Consider the following 23,497-nt stretch of genomic DNA (forward strand, 5'->3'; position numbering starts at 1 on the left):
ATAAACATTAACCAGACATCTACTACAATTAACTCTAAAGAGGAAATAAAAACATTTATTAATACATACACTAAAATAAGACTTTCAGAGGAACAAGGGATTTCTATTGATAAATATCTTTCAAAAAACTCCAAACTCACATTACCAAACTAAAGCAAAACAAAGCACCAGGTAATGACGGCATCATTCCTGAAATTTATAAATTACTACCTATAAATGCTCTAAAACTGCTTTACAAAGTATTTAACCATGTTCAGGACAAAAAAATAATTCTACCTTCTTGGAAATGCACTTTTATTTCTCCTATATTAAAAACTAATAAAGACCCCTCTAAGTGTTCCTCCTATAGACCCATCTCCCTATTAAACACGGATTATAATATATTTGTCCATTTATGCAGAAAGGCTTAAGACACTTTTACCTAATTTAGTTGATAGTGATCAAACAGGGTTTATAGTAAATAGAACTTCATATGATAACATTAAAAGAATGTAGTGTCTTTCAGCTTTTCCCGGTTAGGGGTCGCCACAGCAGAACTCCCGTCCGCTAATGATTGGCAGTTGATTTTTACGTGCCGAGTTGCCAGCCCTGATGCACAACCTTCAACGAAGGTACGCCTATTCATGCATGTCTATACGCAGAAGACGCTCTAGCTGAGAATCGAACCGGACAGCATCTTGCTGTGAGGTGACAATGCTACCACAGCACCACCACCGCGGATATATTAACTTTAGTTGATTCGGTGAAAAATCTCAAAAAAAATTTAACCCTAGTTAGTCTAGATATAAGTTGTGCCTTCGACTTAGTTACATGGGAATATTTGTTCGCTCTATTAAAGGAATTAAATTTCTCCAATAATTTTATCAATCTTCTTACTTGGCTATATATTGGTAGCCAAGCTTATGTTAAAATTGGTACTAGTATATCTCAAACTATACCAGTAATAAAAGGTACTAAGTAAGGGTGTCCTTTATCCCCTCTTTTTTTTTCAATAATTTTTATTTTTGTTTTACATTTGCAAAAACCATAACCATTCCATATTTACAAAATGACCATATTTGCATGTTATACGTTGTGGATAATGTAGAGACATGTAGGTCATACAACATACCTAATTACAATATATACAAAGATGCTTTCCCAGTTAATGTCAATAGTCTAAAAACAGCACATACAAAAATTATACTTCATAGTTAAGCTGTGTACTCGTGGGAATACTTCCAGTTCATAAGATATGGTGTACCTGGTGCTTTATGCTAATAAGATGTTATAGGACTGTTCCCAGATTGCTTGGGCTTTCATATTTTTGTTTCTTTTGTCCAATACTATTTTATGTGCTAGTAGATGTTTAATAGCAGATTTCTTGAATTCCTCCCAAAATATACTTAGCGGATCTAACCATTTGCGAGCTATATATAGCTTCATTAATAAGAAAATCGTTATAAGTGGGTTAGCTTGTTTTCCTGAGATGTTGGCTGGGAGGATGTGTAAAAGAGTAAATTCCCATGTTAGTATTGATGCTTGATACCCCGTTTTTTGCAGTTGTAACTTAAGGGAATTCCAAAGCTTGAAAATGCATTTACAACTCCAGAATATATGTATTAGGTCTGCAATCTGGTCTTTACAGTGTGGACAGTATGGGGACTTAGTTGCATTAAATTTTTGAAGAATTGCTGGGGTGAAATAAGCATTATTGTTAATCATGAGTTGTGTGTAGGAGATTTTTTTAAGTGGAATAGTTTTCAATGTTAAGTTGATTGCCTTTTCTATTTGCTGGTCATCCATATCAGGTTTTAATTTTCTCCAGTAATTAGAGAAGTGAAGGTCTTTAGTCTTTCAAAGTAGGGTACAGTTTTCAATGTCACTTTCGAGTATGGTAAGGTTTTGGAGGTAACTGGAACACACCTCTTTGATTTGTCATAAAATTATTATATATACTTTAGGTAAGTTTAGAATACTTCTTAATTCATGAATTGTGCTATTGAGGAATGGGTAGATATCTTGGATTCTCTTATGTTTTAACTGAGGGAAGGAGTCTAGGTTTAGCATCTTATTTATTTTTAAGTTAGGATTTTTATGGAGGGGTTGTAGTGTTAGCATAGCTTGTCCAAGGTTTAAGGAGTGAAAAAGTTTTTGTTATATTTATAGAATGTTTTAGTGGCTCTATTATGTTATAGGCTTGTAAATCTTTTTTATTTAAGAAGGGAAGCACTTTGGGATTGATGTCTAGTGTTTATATGTACCTAAAGTATATTGTTACCCAGGCCGGTGAACCAGTCTTTGCCGAGGAGTCATACTCTGCTATTCTCAGTATTCTATTAGTGTTGTATTCTATTAGTGTTGATAATAGAGTAGTAGGTTTTGAAATCTGGCAAGTTCAGACCCCCTTTGTTCTTGGGAAGTGTTAGTTTTTGATAGGAGATTCTGGTCTTTTTAGTTTCCCATACAAATTTTGCTAGAAAGGTATGAATTTGTTTGAAGAATTTATTATGTATAGTTATCTGAGATGTCATAAATAGATATATCTTTATTCCCTCTTATTTTCATTAGTTATGGAACCATGGGCAAATTTAATAAGACACGATACAGATATTGAAGGATACAAATTAAGCCCCACTGTGTCATCTACAATACAAATGTTTGCAGACATATTGATCACTCTTGGGAGTAGTAGTGAATCTGTAAAAAAAACTTTTTAAAAACATGGAATATTTTCAAAAAACTCTGGTCTGTCTTTTAATAATAATAAAACACACATTCTTTTAACAGGTTCAAAAAATACAATATACCTGATGAATATAATGAGTATATAGCTCAATCTCAACAAATAGTATATTTAGGAATAACTATTACTAACAATATTAAGGATACCATTCAAATAAATTGCAATAAAAGTCTAAATATAGAAAATTTAATAAATAAATGGAACAAATTACCCTTTTCTATGGATGATAAACTTTTAATAATAATGATGGTACTTCTCCCCAAAATCTTATATATAATTCAATTAATTTATACCTCCTTCTTACCAAATAATTAAATTTTATTCAATGATTCAGAAATTTTTGTGGTTACCAAATAAGCCAAGGATTGCATTAACCTACCATATGAATAAATAAGTATAGCCTTACCAAATTTAGAAATTTATTCAATTTCATTAGTATTTAATACAATCTCTCATCTCATTGATGTGTAATACACTGCTAAGTGGAAAGAGTTTATAGAGGTATTGTCACAAAATACGAAAGATATGAGCAGTTCGTTTAAGCTAAATATAATCAATAATCCCTTTATTTGGAGGTTAAAAGATTATATTTCTGAATTTTCTTCTCTTAATTTTAACAATTAAGTATGTAATTTTTCTCTTAAAATCATTTAGAAATTATATATTTAAATATATCTAAGGATTGACTTTTTTTTACTCTTCCCTATAGCCTACACACAAAGAACCGTTTTCTCTTCAGATTATACAAAAATGTTTATATTTCAGCAAAACCACTTAATATTATGGCACCAAATGATGATAAATAATAAGTTAAAATCCAATAGCTCACTCTTGGAAGAGTATAAACTTGATACATTTTTATGGTTAGAACTTCAAGAAGCCAGGCAATATGTATTAAACAAACTAGATTCTATGTCTCCTACAACTAGGAAAACAATTCCTAAACTAATACAGTATATGATTTTATCAGTTTTGCGTAAATCTCCTGCTAAAAAACAAGTTTTCAAACATGTATAGGGCAATTAAAAGTGATTTAGACACACAATCAGATAATTATTGGAAATATATATTTTTTAATAATAATCCCCCCTCTGAGAAAGACAAATTGAATATTTTACAATCAGCAAGTATGACTACTTCCTCTTTAAAGTGGAAGTTATTCACATGGAGATTTTTATATAGATCATTCATTACCCCTTATACGTATATTTTCTAAAAAGAATATAGCATGTTCGAGATGTAATAATGAATTGAATGCAGACTGGTCTCATATGTTTTATAACTGCATATATTTAAGGAAATTTTGGGATGATGTCAGTAATTTGTTGCAAACAATTTTTACTGATAAATTCTTTATATCTAAATCACTTGTTTTATTTAATACTCCTGTTCCAGATTGTGTAAAGGAGAATAAGTACCCAATGGTTTGGTCTATACTATCTATAGCTAGAAAAACAATCACTAAGAATTGGAAATCTAATACAGCACCCACATTTCTGGAATTTAAAAATATACTCCTTGAAACATGTAATTTGGAAATGCTGACTATTAAATTTAGATCTAGGAATACTACATTATATAATTCATGGAATATCATTTATGAACTTCTAGGAAAATAATTTATTAATTTATGTAAACAGATGATTTTTATTAATCCTATAGTAGCATTAAGATTTTTTTTTGCATGATGGAATGTCTTTGTACATAGTTTAGTTATTCTGGTTTATATATTAGAAAGTTTTTTAATTTTTTTATTTTTAACTTTAAAGAAAAAATTGTTACAATTTCACAGAAATATTTGTTCATTTTAATAATCATTTAATAAAATTCTTTAAAAAAAATGCATGCTAGCAGAAATCTTGTTATTCCAGCAACCTTCTAAGTTTATAAGAGCAATATTTCAAATCTGTTCCTATTTTTGGGCCATTGTCTCTCCCCCATTATTTTAGGCTTTGGCCAGATTTAATACGCTAAGAGGCTGAGGTCTGATCAGAAGGGTTCTCATGAATGAGGTGTGGTATTGGTACCATAGTAACTGATTCACCAGTTTACACTTTGCAGATGGAAGAGGTGGTTAAGTTTAGTGTTGACAAGCTAGCACTCTGTTGTATTGGATTGAACAAAGGGGCCACTTAAGGCCGAACTACAAAGGGGAATGCTGCACTGTCAATAGTGCAGGTGATGTGTACAACATTCTACTGATAAAATGACTACAAAGGTGGAATCTGTTATCAGGGTTGAGGATTACACATCAATGTGTCTGTACAGGTCTGGGGGCATGTTGCAACACATTCTTCCATCTCCTAAGCATTTCAACTGTTTCAGTGTTGGTAGTTTGAATGTTCATACATAAAATAAAGTTTGTGTTTTTATAGTTAAGCTTGTCTAGTTTTGTAAACTGTCCCTCATCCTGTCTGTCCAACATACAGATGAACATGTATGTGATGAAGGTGAATAGTAAACAATTCAGTTTTGAGTAAATTGTATGTGTATTTTAACTGATCTGTTTAATTATGTATTGTCAGTTGAATTGACAATGATTGTTTTGATAATTTTTTAAAGCATTTTTTATTAAAAATCAGAATTATAGGAGAGAAACAGCATTAACATTGTAAATTAATATTAAACACAATGAATGTCAAGGAGTGATTGTTTTGATAAATAGCAAATACATTATTGTTCAGCAACTCTGAGTATCCTGAGGAAAATAAAACCGCATGTAATTTCTTGGTACATGTTTGTGTCATTGGCCCTTTTCTAAATCATGAGTAACTATACATTAAACCATTTCCTGTCAGTGTAGAACTAAACCATGTGGAAAAAAATTGCGTTCTTGAGAAAAACATCTAAAAGTCTACTTCATACAATATTTTCTTGTTCTTTCAGCAAAACCCAGTACACCATCTCTTTTTATTCAGTGGAATGAAACAGAACGATTACTTTCACTGAGCTACCGGTCAGAGCCAACTGACATCTCTGAGATGTGTTTAGAATATCAAGTGGGTTATAAAGACAGCAAGTCAAACACATGGAGGACATATGATGTAAGTGAATTGCGAGAGTCCTGTAAATCATTTTTATTTTCACTTTGACCCCTTACAGCACCATTTTAAAGTTGCAGAGAGTAACTAGATGTATAGCCATCAGGAGTTCTTCCAAATGCATGCAGTGCTTAAGATTAAGGCATATATTGACTGACATATTGCTACTGTTTTGTTTGAGAAGTATCGAAAACAAATCCTCCACTGTTTTGAGTAGCTTGGCAGTTGTGCAAAAAGCTTTAATTTAAAATAATTAGTGCTATTAGAAATTGTGCAGAATTTAACTGAAACTGTTAGTGCACTGATAAGTTCTTAATTTTCCATACTGAGTGCATGTTTGCTCATATGTGCATTTTATAGTACACATCAGTCATTCTGTGGAATCAAGTACAAGTCCTGTTTCGTTATGTGGCAGACCTTATGACCTCATTCTCTTGCTTATATAAAGCTACAGCTTTTTTTTTCATCTGGAAGGCTTAACATTTATAACTTAATTTTCCATTTGGAGTATACTGCATAGTTCAAATGATTTCTATGCAACATTAGTTCTATACTAGGTGTTGATAGATATTTTCTGTGTGTGCTCAAGTGACTCTGTAGGATATAATTCAGTCCTTGCTTACTATTTAGTTCATTAGTCTAACAATAATGTAAGTTCATTCTTGATCTGGGGATTTCGGCATTAGTTACATTAATTACTCCTCTTTTTAGTTGTGGTGATTTTGGCTCTTGTAACAAAAAAGTATTGCATCTTTTTACAGCTCTATCTCCTTCCTGCTAGTGGTCTATATGTGATCAAATGAATGAACAAATACATAAATAACCAAGAAATATGTTTCAGTTTGCTGCTGTTGGAACTGTACAATGCAACCAACTGCAACTTTCATGCCCTTTTAACCACTTAGTATTACGAATCAGGAACAAACATCCAAAATAAGGCACATATTTTAAATATTTTTCTAATGTACATAAACAAGTTGTTAGTATAACAGATTTTATAGTGGCAAGCATTTTCTAAAGGATATGAAGTGCAAAATTTATGTCTGTCATTATTTGGTGACTGCAGTCAGCAATAATTTGCTAGGAAACCACAAATGTTATGAGGATCAGATGAAAATTATGAGGCAAGATCAGGAGAGGGGACAGTTGAGAGTAATGCCCTCAGTATAAACACACACACACACACACAATATCACACTGACATGCATGCATACTTGCACTCACTGTCGCGCACTATCACACACAACACTGATGCACAAACATGCACTGGCACACACAACAATTTGGCCACTTGTATGTCCTGTTTAAGATCAGATGAATGCATTAATTCATAATCTGTGCCTTAAAATGTATTCCACCTTGCTGCTGTCAGAAACGCACAGTGCAACCCCTCAAACGTCTTAACTCCAAGAATCACAGAGACCAAAAGGCAGTAACAGATGTTTAATATTGCTCTTACATACTTCAGATGTGGCTAGAATAGCAAGCTTTACATTAGCAAATGTGCAAGCTTTACATTAGCAAACGTTTTCTGAAGGATATGAAATCTGAAACTTACATGTCCGTCATTGTTTAATGACTGCAGTTCACAACAATTTGCCTGATTATTTTCTGAAGAACACACAAAAATACAAGTCAAAAACTTTGCTCAAGAATTCTGAACAAATCTAACAGGAAAACAAAGGCCCAAAAGATGACAATTTTTAAATCCAGCTCTGATTCACTTAAACATTTAATAGAACAGATGATGCATCAATGTGGATATTCTGAACACTAACAAGTGTGAAACTCTTAAATTTTAGCATTATTGACTGACTGTAATCACCAGGGATTTAATGGGAAATTAACTTTTACGAGGGGAAGGTGAAAACCTGAGCCAAGATCAGGGACAGCTGACTATCAAAACTGTGACCTCTGATATATGCACACACGCACGCACACACGTGTACCCTTACCAGATCCACACTCATCAATGTCATCTCTTCATCACTGCATGGTATTATTACAAAGAAAAATAATGTGCAGTGCTAGAGCTTTTGTTAGGTACTGGTCTGTTTTGATCATGTTAACCTCAAGAAGTTTCTCTGTCTTCAACTGTAACAATGAAATAGAAGAAATCTGAACTGTGTTGCTTTAAAGTGGAACAGTGGAGTAGGCTCACATTTAGAATGTAAAATCATGGCTCTCCTCCAGATGCAGAGTAGTGGAGAGGGTATACTTGTGGTTGTTAAATCCAGCGTTATGCACCATGATTGAACAATATTTTTTTAAATAAAAATATTCTCTATGTTTGCACAGTGATTAATGTTATGTGCTTGTTCATGCTGTGCATTTGATCAGCTCCATGTGGTTGTGCTAGGTTAGCAAAAGTTAATTTTCAAACGAGCTAAACTGACTGTGAAAGAAAGACATAAATTAAGTAAGGACAAAGTCTAATGAACTTTTCAGAAATACAATTTTAATCAGGTTAGTAATGTCTTAGTTAATACTAGCAGAAAAGTTCAGAAACGATAGCGAAGCTTTATTTCTTTAGCTGTCAGTGAATGTTGAAAAACTACATCTGAACTTATCTAATTTGCGAAAATAGATTAGTGTATCTGCTATATGACCATGAAAAGAGCTGACCAGTTTTTGACAGGAAACATTCTGATTCAGTGCTGGCAATAACAGGCTGGCGAGTGTATAGCTCATACGTCGTTTCATGTAGTAGGCTTCTGGACACCATATTAAAACAGTACCTTGAAGACTTACTTTAGATGGTCAAGTATGGGCTGGTACATCTCCTGTTACAGTGGTGATCACTGTAATTTGTACATGCAAAGGAAGTGAACAATAAAAGAGAAGATAGATGGTATGCTACTGATCACATGGTTAATGCATATTTAAGGTCAAGAATAATAGGTTATGGTACAAAAATGAATGCATGTCAAGTATTTTTGATTTTATTGTAAGTTGTTTTAGAATAACAACTGCATTACAGATTGAACCATAAACATTTTGTAAGCAGAAGAAATATAGAAATACAATTTAATCTGAAAATCTTCCTAATTATAGGATTGCCCATTTGTTAACATTCACTGCTGCAGTATAATTCTTTATTCAGTATTCCCAAACACTGGACTGGATGTCTGTTTTAATTGTGTTCTTCTTAAACCTCTATTAATTCCCCATCTGCAGTTTTTTTTCTAAATTTGTATCAGTAATTTTTAATTCTAATTGTATTGTATAATATTTTTGGAGATTTTCTCCCCAGGCCTCCACTGAAAAAGGGCTATTTTTAGCTCAGTTGGACTTTTCCAGTCAACAAACATAAAATAAAAATAAAAAAATAAATAAAATCTACTAGTAAGTTGGTTTACAAATTATCTGAGTAACAGGGCTTTTAAACTAGTTTTAGGTGAAATGTCAAGAATTATTTCTTTCTCTTATCCATACCAGAAGTCTCATTTCCTGGGACTTTATTTTTTATATAGTGTATCAATGACTTGCCATTATTACACAAATACACTTCTCTATATGGAAAAATAGTTTGAATGCAAATAATGCAACTTAGTGTACGCCCACGACTGCTCCCTGTGCTACTAATGGACAAAATCAGCTCCTAAATGCTTTATCCTATGCATGGGTCCCCTCAAATTATCCATGTTATGATCCCATTTATTTTCATTATGATTAATTTGTAATTATCAACTTAGGGATGGTCTATACCTAAATGGGATAGGTTATTTTGAGCACACAAGGGAAATTGGCTAGGTTTAGAATGACCAGCAAGGACAGCTAGCCTAGAATTTAACAATGAACCTATGAGCAAGCCTCCTTCCAACATGATTCCAAACAGCTATGTAATAGGTTAGCACAAAATAAACTAGTACTCGTCAGCAGAAAATCCACAGACATTGTACTGAATATCCTTCAACTTGTAAAGAATATTCTCACTGTATCAATTAAAGATTCTTATGACAATTCCCTTCTAATTGCAAATGTTCATAAATACTTGGGGATATAGAATAATCAATAACTGAATTTTTGATATGCTTCAGGAACCATATGCAGTTAAGCTTTGTATCTATGAAGAGTAATGTACAAACTATACATGCTAAAAGAGCTATAGCCTAAATGTACTTTGAATACTTTAAAGCATGACTTGCCAACTGAAAGTGCATCATTTATTCAAGTTACAGAAAAAATATTCCCAATCCATTTCCCACTTCTCAAATAGAGACTATTACTACACATCAATTTAAAATGCCAAACAAATGCCAGTCACTTTCCAAGTCTATTGCTTCCAAAACTTTCTAACATATGTCCTGTCAAATCTATTCTCCTCCCCGTACTCTTCGTACCTCTAACCAACTACTGCTACAAACCCACCAACCCAAAAAAACTATCGGCAAATACCTCTACAAATCCTCCATTGCCCAAACCTGGAACAAACTTCCCAGGGACATCTGTTCCATCATTCACCCATGCCATTTTAAAGAAAAACTCAAGGCTCACCTACTAAAATCTGTCCTTGCCAAGCCCCAACTTCATAACTTTCCCCATACCCTACGTCACCCCCCCCGTTTTTTTCTTAAACTGTTTTTGACCAAATCAAGCCTGTTTTTTTCTCCCCAAATCTCTGATACAACAAACCAGTAATGTAAATATGAAACTACACTGCTACCCTAATATAATGCAGGTATACTGCCTTTAATTTTCTTCTTTGATTTGTCCAAGATATATATATTGTGAAACCAATTTGTTCATATTCAACACTAACTTTTTTTTTTAAGTATTATCATCTGTTTGTGTAAACTGTGCTTGTAAAAGACCTACTTAGTGATTGTATAACCTCTATTGTAAACTGCTGCATTTCTTGGAGCTTTTCTCCTTGGGTCTCCACTGAAAATGGGTCCCAAGCCCAGTTGGACTAACCCGATTAACAAATGTCAGTAAATAAATAAAAATAAATAAATATGGAATCCTCAATGACTACTGTCTGCCCTCATTGATAAATTTAAAAAAATGCACAAGACTACTCACTATAAAATCAAGATAGGTTTTCTGCTATTGTAAGGATAAATTTTTCTCTAAAATATTAGTAGCCAACTGGAATACTGTACCACAGACATTTTGAGACATTACTAAGTGTTCATCTTTCAAAAGGAAACTGTGAACATCTCTGCAACTGTAATTGCTTTAAAGACAGTGGTTAACGTGTAACTGCCAGGTAAGGTTGTTATCCCTATCACACAGCTGATGTTCATGTGCTGGAAATTTATTTTTTTAATGTAAGTTAAGCAGAATAAAGATCTAATCTTTTGGCGCTTCCTATTTTGGAATTCTTCATTTAAAGTTTGTATGCGTGCATTGTTTATTGCCTTTTGCTCTTATTTTCTTGTAGTATGACCTTAAAGTTGTTTCTCAGAGGTTTGGAAGTTATTAATTAGGTCAGATAGCTAAGATTTGTTTTCCATTCTCTGACAGCAAATGGATTTAATGCTAAATGATTTGTGGGAGGAGCTGAGAAGTAGCATTTTTATTTAAGGTAATTAGAAGAGAAAAAGGTTGTAATCCTTTGGAGCTGCTGCTTCTGACATTTAGTATTTTCCAACCCACCTGCCCTGTCACTGTTGTACTTTTAAACTCTGTCTCTCTCCAGTCTCTTGCCCTGCTATCAGTTTGGCTTTAAAAGATCCTCCCAGCCTAATCTCATATGTTCATACTAGTGAGTAGTTGAAGCTCAAACTGACAAGACCCTCCCATATGACTATTAAAGTTTGAGTTATTTGTTTGTAATCGCTGGAGTATATAACCCCCCCTTTTCCATCTTTAAAGTCTATAATATCTGGGGTATGACTAACAATCTCTAGAGAACCTTCAAACTGCTTCTCAGGAATTGTCTTGGAGTAGTGCTTCTTTTTTGCTCTTAGTGAATGAAAAAGCAGAGGACATTTCCGTACCTTCCTAGAAACTACTTTTCACTGAGAGGCATTAAAATTGCTTCTTAGTGGCCAGCTTGGGATTAGAGCTAGTGTTTTACTACTTGTGTGAAAAGGGGCATAGGAGACTTGATTCTTGATTAGCTCTTATTAATGTGTGGGACTTCCTTGTTTTGTTTGCCATTTTGCAGAAATTACTTCGGATTTAAATTTTGGGCCATTTTGCATCTTGGCTGTATGCTTTGCTGAGTTGCTGTGCATACTTTCCAGGGCTTCTACCAGGTGAAGGTACAACAAGGCTACAGGCCTACTGGGGCAAAGAATATGTTGATCAGGAACCTACCTGAAAGTGTTTCTGGTGAGAGAAGGAGCAAATGAATATTGATTCCTAGTTCTGTGTAGCTGCAGTGAGACCAGTGCTAGTAGTAACCAGGTAGTGGTCGATAGGTGATTTACTACTATTCATCATCCATGGCAAACCTAATTCTTTTCATTGAGGACTGCTAGATTAGCTTCATTTAGCATAACTTCAAAGAATCACCCTACAATAGTAAGTGTCCCTCCAACCCCTGAATGGTACAACCAACACTAATCCTGTACCCTCTGGTTACCCCATCTGTGGCCAGTATGATCACACTGCGTGGTTTCAGGCAGTGCAGCAACTATGTTATGCTGACAAGCCATTGTCTGTCTGTACCAATTGATAGTACATCTTGTGGGAGATGTACATATTTACAAAACAGAGGTAAGCCTCTTGTACCAACAGATCACTGTTGGTAAGCATCATACCTCCATAACATTACATCAGTTATAACACACCATTCCGAATGGAGATATGAAAAGTCAGCAAGCAAAGGAGAGTAGCAGTGCTGAAATGGAACTCGTCCTCCAGTCTCGGTTAGTACCTTCACGAGGTGCACCTTGTTTTCTACAAAATCTCACCAAGGGGATACTGATATATAGACCCTATTTATGTAGGGTCTATGTTAAATCACCGAATGCTTAAAAAAGCGAACGGTGTTTAATCGACCCTATGTAAGTGAAAGCTTAGAGTGTTGAAGGGTCAGAACAGCAATCCCCCCCCCCAAGGGAAACAAATTGCTGTTCCAACAACAACAAAAAAATCAAGTGCGAACTTTACATTAAGTGGGGGGCCCCACACCCCCCCCCGATGTGAGGGGCTACACCCTCCAACCCCCTACTTAAAAATATGCCAACTCCGAGTTTACACTACAGTGCCAAAATTGGCAAAGTTCCGAAGCGGCCAAGCAAATTCTTTCCCAGGGAACGAATTCATTTAACAGCTGCTTTGATAGTTTCTGTTTTCAGCCTTTTCATTTTGACCAAGACGCATTCTAAAGGACAGAAGTAGGTGAAAAATTTAAAAAGACAGCTGGGTGCACAAGACCCCTGATTATTAAAAAAAAAAAAAAAAAGTGCCCATTCATTGGTGCCAGGACTGGAACAAATGACAGTGTAGAATCCTCAAAATATGGAAACATTCATACAATGGGGCCAGGCAAGGCCCAGAGGGAAGATAGGATCCCCTCTGTTGCAGAAAGAAGTAGCAGTTCATAAAGATCACAAAAACTGATGGGCCAAAGAAGACCCATAAAGATGATGGAGTGGACTATTGAGGATAAGAACAAAATTTATGTATTGTTACTGTTATGCAAAAAGCCCAGAATTACCAGACACAAGTTGTACAAAAAGACTGAGCAAAATTAGAGGCAAGAAACCACAAGAAAAGCTGTCAGAAGCATCAAATAAAAATTTGTTTTTATTAATACAACAGATTTTTGAAAATAGACCAAGAAACTTTGATCTATTTGGAAAAAAGAAGCATCTGAGGAAGTGTGAAAATATAAACAACAAAACCTAGATATTTTTGAAAAGTATAAAGAAATATGGACATAGGAAAGAAAGACAGATTTGATATGGTGCAATATTTATGCAAAGTCAAAAGCCAAATTAATCAACATAAAGAAGGTAGCCTCAAAGATATTCGAAGAGAACTACAGGCAAAGGCATCCAGACGTGGAAAATTATACAATAAAAATATCACAAAAAGGGAATATAGAAAAGCAGATTAGTAAAGTAGTTATGGAGTGCCTGCGAAGTGAAGGATTTGATGTAGAAGGTCTAACACAGGTTACATCACAGCATGATGGAACGAGTCCCCAAAGTAAGGAGAAACAGGAAGGAAGATCAGGAGATGTCTGAAGAAGAAATATGGACATGGGGAAAAAAGAGGGGTTAGTATGGTGTGATAACTATATGCAAAGGAAAAAGAAAAACTAATCAGTACAAAAAGAGCAGCAACAAAGATATTTGAAGAGAAATACAGGCAAAGGCATCCTGACATAGAAAACTTTACACTAGAAGAAATAAGAAGACAGAGGAAAACTAAAAAAGGAGATCAGTAATGGAGGAGTTAAAGAAATGGAAATGGGGTTATGGAGTTCCTCCAAACTGAAGAATTCAGTGTAGAAAATCTAATTCAGAAAGCACCACAAAAGGCTAGAGCAATGGAACTCCAAATTAAGGGGAAACCAGTGGAATGGGAAGCAATTGGCCAGGTGTCATATGAAGATATTTTGGAGCCTTCCACAGAAAACAAGTGTAAACATTCACTTGAAGCTGAATGGCAAGGGAAGGAACAGGAAACTGTGGAACCTGACACAGTTAATGTTGAGAACTGATAAGCAAGTGAGTTCTCGTATGACAGAGCAATGGATGGAACATGATGAAATTGAAGAGAATGTGCCACAGGAAGATGCAATAGAACTTTCTATAGAATGCCCGCAGGAAATGGAAAACAAAATGGTGCTCTCAGTTTAGAAGAAAACGAGCAAAGAAAAGAGTTTCTTGATTTTATAGAGATAGACATATTAAGATCAATGAAAGAAAGAAAGAGTGCAGAAGGTCAATAAAACCCAAAAACTCAGATGTTTGATAAAACGAATGAACACCCTAATTAGGACTATCCATAGAGATCCATGGGATATAACAGAAGTAAACAGGATATATTACTGTGCAACTAAATTAAAAAATGATGTTCGACCACAAGAACATGGTAGTGAGGGAGAGGAAGGGGAGAAATCGAATACCATCATAGAAGTATCAAATAGAGAAAACTATAAAGCAACTAAGAAGAATTGTCACTGTTAGAAGAGTACAGAAGAGGGAACAGACCAACAAAAGTAATTAGAAAGATGTGATAAAAGCAGTGTTCAGTATTAGAACAGATCAGGATTTGTCATGCAGTATCACAAATAAAATAAAAATCTCAATACGGATGGAAAAACTTAGAAGATAAGCAGATAAATATAAAGGAAAAGTACAAAATAAGCAATGTATTGATAAAAAAGTTTTATAGAGCTCTGGGAAACAAGGTAAAAGGAATTGAAAGACCACCATAAAAAGAAATAGGTAAATTTTGGAGAAGTATCTATGAGGATTCTGTGGAATATAACAAAGACGCTAAATGGATAGAAAAAGAATAAGAAGTTTAAAGGTACACAATGTGAAATGGAATGAAGTAACAGCCAGAGAGATTGAAATGTAGTAAAGAAAAGCCTCAAACTGGAAATCCCTAGGCCCAGATGCAGTACCTAACATCTGGTTAAAAGTATTAACATCTTTGCATGAAGATTTAGCCATGAGTAAGAACTATTTATATGCATACCCCAAACAGACACCAAGCTGGCTAACAACAGGGAAAACAATGCTCCCTTCATAAGAGTGAAACTGCAAGCTACTCTAAAAATTATACACCAATAATTTGCCTTCCAACGATGTATATAAACTATACTCTGGAATTGATGCCGACAGAGTCTATAGTCATTTAGAAGAAAACCCAATTATGGCAATAGAACAAAAGGTTAATAAAAAAGTCATACGGAACAAAGGATCATTTGTTAAATAAAGTCATAGTGCAGAACTTTAAAAGGGGGAAGAATTTACGTATTGCATTGATTGACTACAAAAATAATTTGATAGTATCCCACATTCATGCATAAAACAGTGCTTAAAAATATATAAGATACACTGATCAACTACATTACAGTGACCATGAAACCGTGGCAGACCACTTTGCAATTAAGCCATGATAAAGGACAAATTATTATTCCAGGGATAAAAATTCAAAGGGGGATATTCCAGGGTGGGTCTCTGTCACCGCTGCTAGTCTGCCTTCCCCTCAACCCATTAAGGTATCTACTTAACAGCTTAGGCCATGGCTATAATCTGGCTCCTAGAAAACAACAAAGTGTAAAGACTTCTCATCTTCTCTTTGTGGATGACTTGAAACTGTATAGCTCATCAAATGAGGAACTGAAAGTACAACTGCAAGTTGTCAAAACTTTTTCAGATATAACAATGTCATTTGGTCTTGATAAATGTGCAAAAGCAACCTTTAAAGCAGGACAACTGCAGCATCAAGAAAACAGTTTGAGACAAGAATGTGATATAAAGGAACTTGAGTAAGAGTCAGTGTATAAATATGTGAGAATTGATGAAGGATGAACTATAAATTATGAAAAATGCAAATAAAGCTTAGTAAGGATTACTTTAGAAGACTTAAATTAATCTAGGAACAAAATCCAAGCTATAAACCAGTTTGCTCTTCCTGTCCTAACTTAGTTTTGGAGTGATTGACTGGCCCCAGGATGTGTTGGCTAGATTAGATAGGAAAACAAGAAGGGTGCTTCATGCTCACCAAATGATTTGTAAAAATCAGTGCATACCAAGATTATATATTCCCATTCCGAAGGAGGGCTGGGCCTCCTTGAAACTAATTACATATACAGATCTGCAGTCATGGGACTACACACATCTGCTGACCTCACAAGACCCAAATGTAGTAAAAGTTTTGAAACATGAGGAGAATAAATCTAAGATGACTTCCCTGCTAAGGTTAGCAGAAGCATATCAGCATCAAGCAGGAATGGAAATCAAACCAGAAGTATATAAAAATCAGGTAGCTACTGAATGTGCCAAAACAAAAGAAAGAATATAAGGTGAAGGACCAGATGAAAAGACAAGAAATGTGGAAAATGTATAAATATAGTTGCAAGTAAAGAAAGATTTCTGGAAGAACCTCATGCTGATCAGGAATGAATGCTGGAATGGTTAAGGAGAGGCAAATTCAAACCAAGAGTTGAAAGGTTAATAATGGCAGCCCAAGATAGTAGGCTACGTACATGTTGGTTTACAAAGTCCATTGAACATGTGGGAGAAACAGACAAATGTAGGTTTTGTAAAACAGAATTGGAAACGGTCGCACATCTTGCTGCTTGTTGTCATATACTAATTACAGAAGTACTGTATATTGAAAGGCATAATAATGTGGTGAGACTACTGCACTGGAGTTTGGGCAAACATTATGGTATTGAAGTGGCTGAAAAACACTGGAAACATGAGCCACAAGGCATCATAGAAAATGATCACAGGGATCACGCATTACCAACAGTCCAAAAGATAGATGCTAGAAAACCAGATATAGTGGTCCAAGCAAAGAAGACAAAAGTAGCATTGATCATTTAAATCACCACACCCAGTGACTATAGTGTCCTGCATACAGAGAGACAAAGACATAAAATATCAGGATTTGCAAGCAGAAATGAGAGCAATGTGGAAGAAAGATACCCAGATAGTTCCAATAGTAGTAGGAGCAACAGGTCTTAAAGTCTACAATCATATTTAGATATGCTACCAATACATGCAACTGCATACGAATTGCAGTAGTAGTCATTACTGGGTATATTGCAGATGCTGCAAAGAGCACTTTTGGCTGACAGAGTGAAACAATACTAATTTCATTAACTTTAATCGTACTTTGACTTGGGTATGGGGTCCGTTTCCGTCATGGTATTAGAAACCCAAAAGATTTGGAGAAGTCTGAGACTGTGTAAAAAAAAATCTGGCAATACATCTTTGAATACACACACTAAAAGATCCCAGACTTCAGTACACAAGACAACACCTGCTATTCCACTCAAACTGCACATCACCAATGTGTCACCAGAAAAGAAGGCCTAAAGCTCAAAAGGTCCACTAAGTGTGTTTCCACACAGGTGAAATGTATTGGTTCTAGGTGATGCTATAGTTAGGCATACAGACTCCACAGTCACCAGCCTGGACAAGAACAGGATGACTGTAAGGCACTTTAATGGTGTCAGGATCCGTAATGCCACAATGACCCTAAAGGCCCTTAAAACAAATATGCCTATAGTCTACTAATGACCTACGTGGGAGTTGAATGACCTGTAGTGTTCTACACAGAGGGGAGCTGCAGAGAGATCTGATGGAACTTGAAATGTATATGCTACAAGCAGAAAAGTGCTGATCATGCAGTATCTTGCCTTCACTGAGAATGATGCCTAGATACCAGCAAGCCAATTGGCTTTAACAATTGGCTAAGTAATTAGTGTCATTCTAATGGGATCATGTATGTGTCAGCCTGAGATGAGATTGTAAGACTTGTTTCACCACTGATGGTTTACACCTCTCATTCCAAGGCTTTTGCATTCGGCAAAAGCCTTTGCTGCCCCTAAAATGAATTTTTAGGCAGAGTCCCTATAGTGTATATTTCAATATAGCAAACTCAAATTTGGACAACATGGTGACACTACTCAATGGTAAGAGTCTAAATAGATGTCAGACCTAGAATTCTTCCTGCAGTTTGAGCGCATTCATATTTGTGTAGCTACTGAGACATGATTTCTGTGCAGTAGTAGCACTACCTCTATACCAGTATTTGTCTATACACGTTCAGGCTCCTGGGTAACTGTGGGTTGAGTATCTATATCTGTCAGAAGCACCCTCACCTCACATCAAATTACCCATAATCCTAGCTTGGAACTCCTGGAGATCTAAGTCACCTTTAGCAATTCTAAACTCTTACTACTTTGCTAGCTTAGTATCTCCTAAAGATCATGAACATTGTCTTAACTCTATTGAAGAGTTAAATATTAAAGCAAATGTTATCTTTCTACAGGTCTTTAATTACCAAAGCATTGACTAATACACTTACATGTCTAAAAATGGATATTCTCAGCATTTCCTATACTTTGCTAAGACCAATGCACTGCAGCAAATAGTAAAATTACTTAACTACAGACTCTAATATCGCTCTTGCCACCCCTATAGTGCCTTTTTTAGGCAAGGTTCAAATGACAAATTCACCACCGTAACCGGTACAAACAAGCAAAATCTGAGGGTAATGCTACTCAGTGCTAGAAGTCTAAACCAATGGAGAACATCGACATCTGTGCAGTGACAGAGACCTGGTTCAAAGCTCCAGAGAGCACCCTGCATTACCAGGCTATAATTCATACCACACCTTCTGACCGCCTAACCCGGAACAAAGTACTAAAGGTGGAGGTGTGTCCATATTCATTAAGGATATCCACACCTCCAGGCTAGGTGCACAGCATAATGCATCCAAGATTATCCAAGTGCAACTAACTCTGGGCAAGACCGCAATCCAAACTGTAGCTTGCTACAGACCCCCCACCATGCCCCAGGATTCCCACTCCTCATTTCTTCATACACTGGAAAGTATTAGGGTACAACCCAACACCCTAATAATGGGTGATGTCAACTACCCCACCATTAACTGGGAAAACTACTCATGTACCAACTCTTTTGCTCAACGTTTTCTGGAATTCATAAATTTCAATGCCTTGAATCAATTTATTCACACCCCCACCAGGGGCAGCAGTATCCTAGACCTGGTCATTACCAACATGGGCAAACTGGCGTTCCATACCAGAGGGGTCAATTTCTCGTTGGTCAGATCCGACCACAAGCTAATCACCCTAGACGTCCATATCCCGCCCCCACCCCAGTTAGGGAAACCACCGTAAAAAATTTCTCCAAGCCAACTTCACACTTCTTAAGACAGAAGTGGCAAACTTCATGACACCAATGCAGACGGACAATAGAGGTACGACTGCTGAATCCTACACAAATGCACTTTATAAGCATTTACACGAGTGCATGGATCATGCTATCCCTAATAGAACCAAGATGCTGTCCTCCAAAAAAGTCAATCTGGTGGTCCTCTGCCGTAAACAAACTCTACAACAAAAGAAAGAAACTGTTGCAAAAAGAATAAAATCCCATGACTGGAGGAACTCCACGGTCAACCTCAGTAAGAAGCTGAGATCCCTCATAAAATCCTCCAAAGCTAGTTACGAAAACAAAATTGCTACTGACTCTAAAGACAACCACAAAGCATTCTATAGCTATGTCAATAATCTCAATGGCAACGCTCAGATCTGCTCTGAGTTACAGCACAATGGCACTAAATATACAGAACCAACTGATATTGCCAACATCCTGGCAGGTTCAGTGCTAAGTTTACCCCCATCTCACCCCCTAGAGGGCCCATCTCTATACCAGAAGAATGCAAAGTTCCTGTAATTATGGCTGCACAGGTAAAAAACACACACACTCCAAAGTCAAGAATACAGCATCCATGGGACCTGACAATATCACAGGCTGTGTTCTACATGAACTACAAAATGAACTGGCACCCTACCAAAGTACCATGTTCAATCATAGCCTCACCTCAGGCTTTGTGCCCACTGAATGGTGCACCATGATGGTTATCCCACTCCACAAAGGGGGAGCCATGATGGACCCCAGGAACTACCACCCTATTAGCCTGACAAGCCTGGTCTGCAAGGCCATGGAACGTATCATCATGGAACTCATAAACAAAGACATTGGTAATCTCCAAACTCTGGACCCTACCCAGTTCAGGTTTGTAAAAGGCAGATCATGTCTCCTAAACCTGATTGACTTCTTTGAAGCAGTCACCAAAGCCATAGATGAGGGTAAGGTGGTTCACACAGCTTATCTGGATCTTGCCAAGGCTTTCAACACCATCCCCTACTCAGGAATTATAGATAAGCTTCTTAAACTAGGTATAAATCCCTATGTCACAAGATGGGTTGCTAACTGGCTCATGGACAGAACCCACACTGTGAAAGTAGCAGACTCCAAATCTGAGTTCAGACCAGTGACAAGTGGAGTACCACAGGGTGTTCAGTCCTGGGTCCTCTCCTGTTTAGTATCTACTTCTCTGAAGTACAGGCCAACACAGAAGGTCTTTGGCTAACAAAGTTTGCAGATGACTGCAAACTAGGAGCCATAATAAAAACTCCTAATGATGTGGACATACTACAAAAGGGCCTCACTGAGACAGATGCCTGGTGTCAAAGCCATGGCCTGAAACTCGATGCCAAAAAGTGTATTGTCATTCCCTTTGGTAAAAACTCTGTACCTATGAACTACCACATAAGTTAACGCTGAAAGTGTGATAGGAGACCTTGGGACACAGGTGGACAGTAATCTCTCCTTTGATAATCACATCACCACAGTAGTCAGGAAATCCTTCTACATGGCTCACCTCATCACAAAAGGTTTCTCATCCAGAAAAAGAGGTCATTGTTCTCCTCTACTCATCACTCATTAGACCCATTACAGATTACAATGCCCCTTTTGGTATGTACCTCACAAGACATCTACAACTACTGGAAAGGCCACAGAAATACCTCACAAAGAGGATTATTGGCCTCAAACAGATGCCCTATGCAGACAGTCTCAAACTCCAGCTTTACTCTGTCGCATATCGCCTACTCAGAGGCAATCTCTGCCTAACATACAAAGCTATGTCAAACCCAGAGAAGTTGGACATGCTCCACTTAACGAAATCCCAATCCTCCGAGCTACATGCTCTAGGGACCTAAACCTTGTCACCACAATGAACAGAACATGCTGGAGGGATAAATTCCTGTCCCAGAGACTTCCCATACTCTGGAACCAGACTATCTATCTATGTCAAACAGAGCTCCTCATTAGCACTCTTCAAGAAAAATCTTGATGATTGGATGGGAAATAGGAAATTCACCCCAGGGATCACTTCTGTGGCTCTGCTCGACAGGGGCACAGGAAAATAATTTTCTTGGGTTGGCGAAAGCCAGGGTACCTTTTTGGCTAGGCTTATATAGGCCCTAGGGCTAATAGCCTAGTACCTACCTATGAACATGTTCCTTAGCAAACGAGCCCCCCAGTTTGTACCCCATGCCACATTTCTTTATCCCTGGTTAAGTCTGACCACAAATGAGTCATTTTCTCTGTTAGTAAGCATCATACTTCCGTAGATACATAGGTCCATCTCCTGTTTGGCATTTTTTCTGCAGATATCCTAGTCGCTGTCCTAGAAGTGTGGTTGACTGTGTGTGCTGGTGCCTGCAAAACAGCACTGTTATCAGCTCATCCACTGATACAAAACAGCTTCAGCAAGGACTGGAATGTGAATATACCTGGTTTACTGAAAAAGATATCAAGTTAAATGCAAAAAGTGCATAGTAGTACCATTTAGCAAAAAAGCTACTCCCACATAAGTAGTGGTACTCCTCATACAGATAAGGTCATAAGAGAACACAGAGGTACCTGAGTGGACAAATCTCTCTCTGTCTTTGTCTCACATTCAGTAATCATGTTTATACCACAAATCATTCTGTCTGGCCAGGTTAATGTCCAAGAAAATATGTATAAAGCCAAATAAGTCATTATACTACTGTACTTTTCTCTTATCAGACCCATCATCAAATAAGCTGTATGTTCTCAGTAATCACCATCCACTGCTTTTGTAACTTTTTCAAATAAGTTAATGAAGTTAAAAAAGATTTGAAACAAGGTATTTTTTGCAAACATCAGGGGTGGCCATGGGGACCCCAACAGCTAACAGTTATGCAAACATAGTAATGGCACAGTGGGAACAATGCTTCATGATGAATAATGATTTCAGTAGGAATATATTATTTTTCCGGCATTTTGTGGATGATTTGTTTCTTCTGTGGGGTGATACTGAAGAAAGGTTACATGAGTTTATTGAACATCTGAATAATAGTACAGAATTTTTGAACTTTACTGTTAATAGTTCTAGGGCTAGCATTGACTTCATGGATATTAAAGTAGTAAGGGAAACAACAACTGGAAAGATATACATTAGCCTGCATAGGAAGGAATGTTACCGTAACAGTTATGTTCACCATACAAGTATGCATCCACCCCACATCTTTAAGAATGTTGTTAAGAATCAGGTTGTGCGCATGTCCAGGTTACATGCCAGGAACCAGGATTTTGAGACCAGTTTGGCAACTTTGAGGGATGAGTTTGCAGTGAGAGGTTACCCCAAAAAAGAGATAGAGGAGGTTTGTCAAATAGCCAAAAGTCAGAGAGAGAATATAGGGGAAACCATACTTCTCCAGTCCGGCTAGAAATAATCTGACCTCTGAGAAAAGGATAGATGGCACACACGTTTTGAGCTATAACATAACACATTCGACAGATACACATCTGATTAAGAATATACTGTATAGGAATTGGCATATTCTAGGTACAGATGATCAGGTCAGTAAAATAGTAGGTGATAGGCCGAAGTTTACATATAAAAACAGTAAATCACTCGGAGGAATGCTCTGCTATAAAGAAAGGATGGAACATCCCGCTCTGGTGACCTATGGGACAGTGAGATGCAACAAGTGTGCATTCTGTCAGTACACTGAAACCAACAGATTATTTGTACACCCTATAACACGGAAATCATATAAATTTAGTGCCATGGGGGACTGTCAAACTAAGGATGTGATATATTTAGCCCACTGTGTATGTTGTGACACATTCTATGTTGGGAAAACCAACAGACGCCTCAGAGAACGGATACTGGATCACTACTGTTTTAGGAGAGGGCAGGAACAATAGTGCAATAGCCAAGCATATGTTGCAGC

General features: G+C 36.5%; 1 protein-coding gene across 1 annotated transcript in view; it reads left to right on the forward strand.

The window, feature by feature from the left end:
- Nucleotides 1–23,497, forward strand: part of LOC122789982 (interleukin-13 receptor subunit alpha-2-like) — a 764,082-nt gene that overhangs the window by 720,091 nt on the left and 20,494 nt on the right. The window contains exon 10 of the mRNA XM_044057489.1: nt 5,612–5,769. Coding sequence (XP_043913424.1) covers nt 5,612–5,769 — 158 coding nt within the window. The remainder of the gene's footprint in view (nt 1–5,611; nt 5,770–23,497) is intronic.

The sequence above is a fragment of the Protopterus annectens genome, chromosome 15.part0 (assembly GCF_019279795.1).
Source record: "Protopterus annectens isolate FY-2018-M chromosome 15.part0, PAN1.0, whole genome shotgun sequence".
NCBI lineage: Eukaryota > Metazoa > Chordata > Ceratodontiformes > Protopteridae > Protopterus > Protopterus annectens.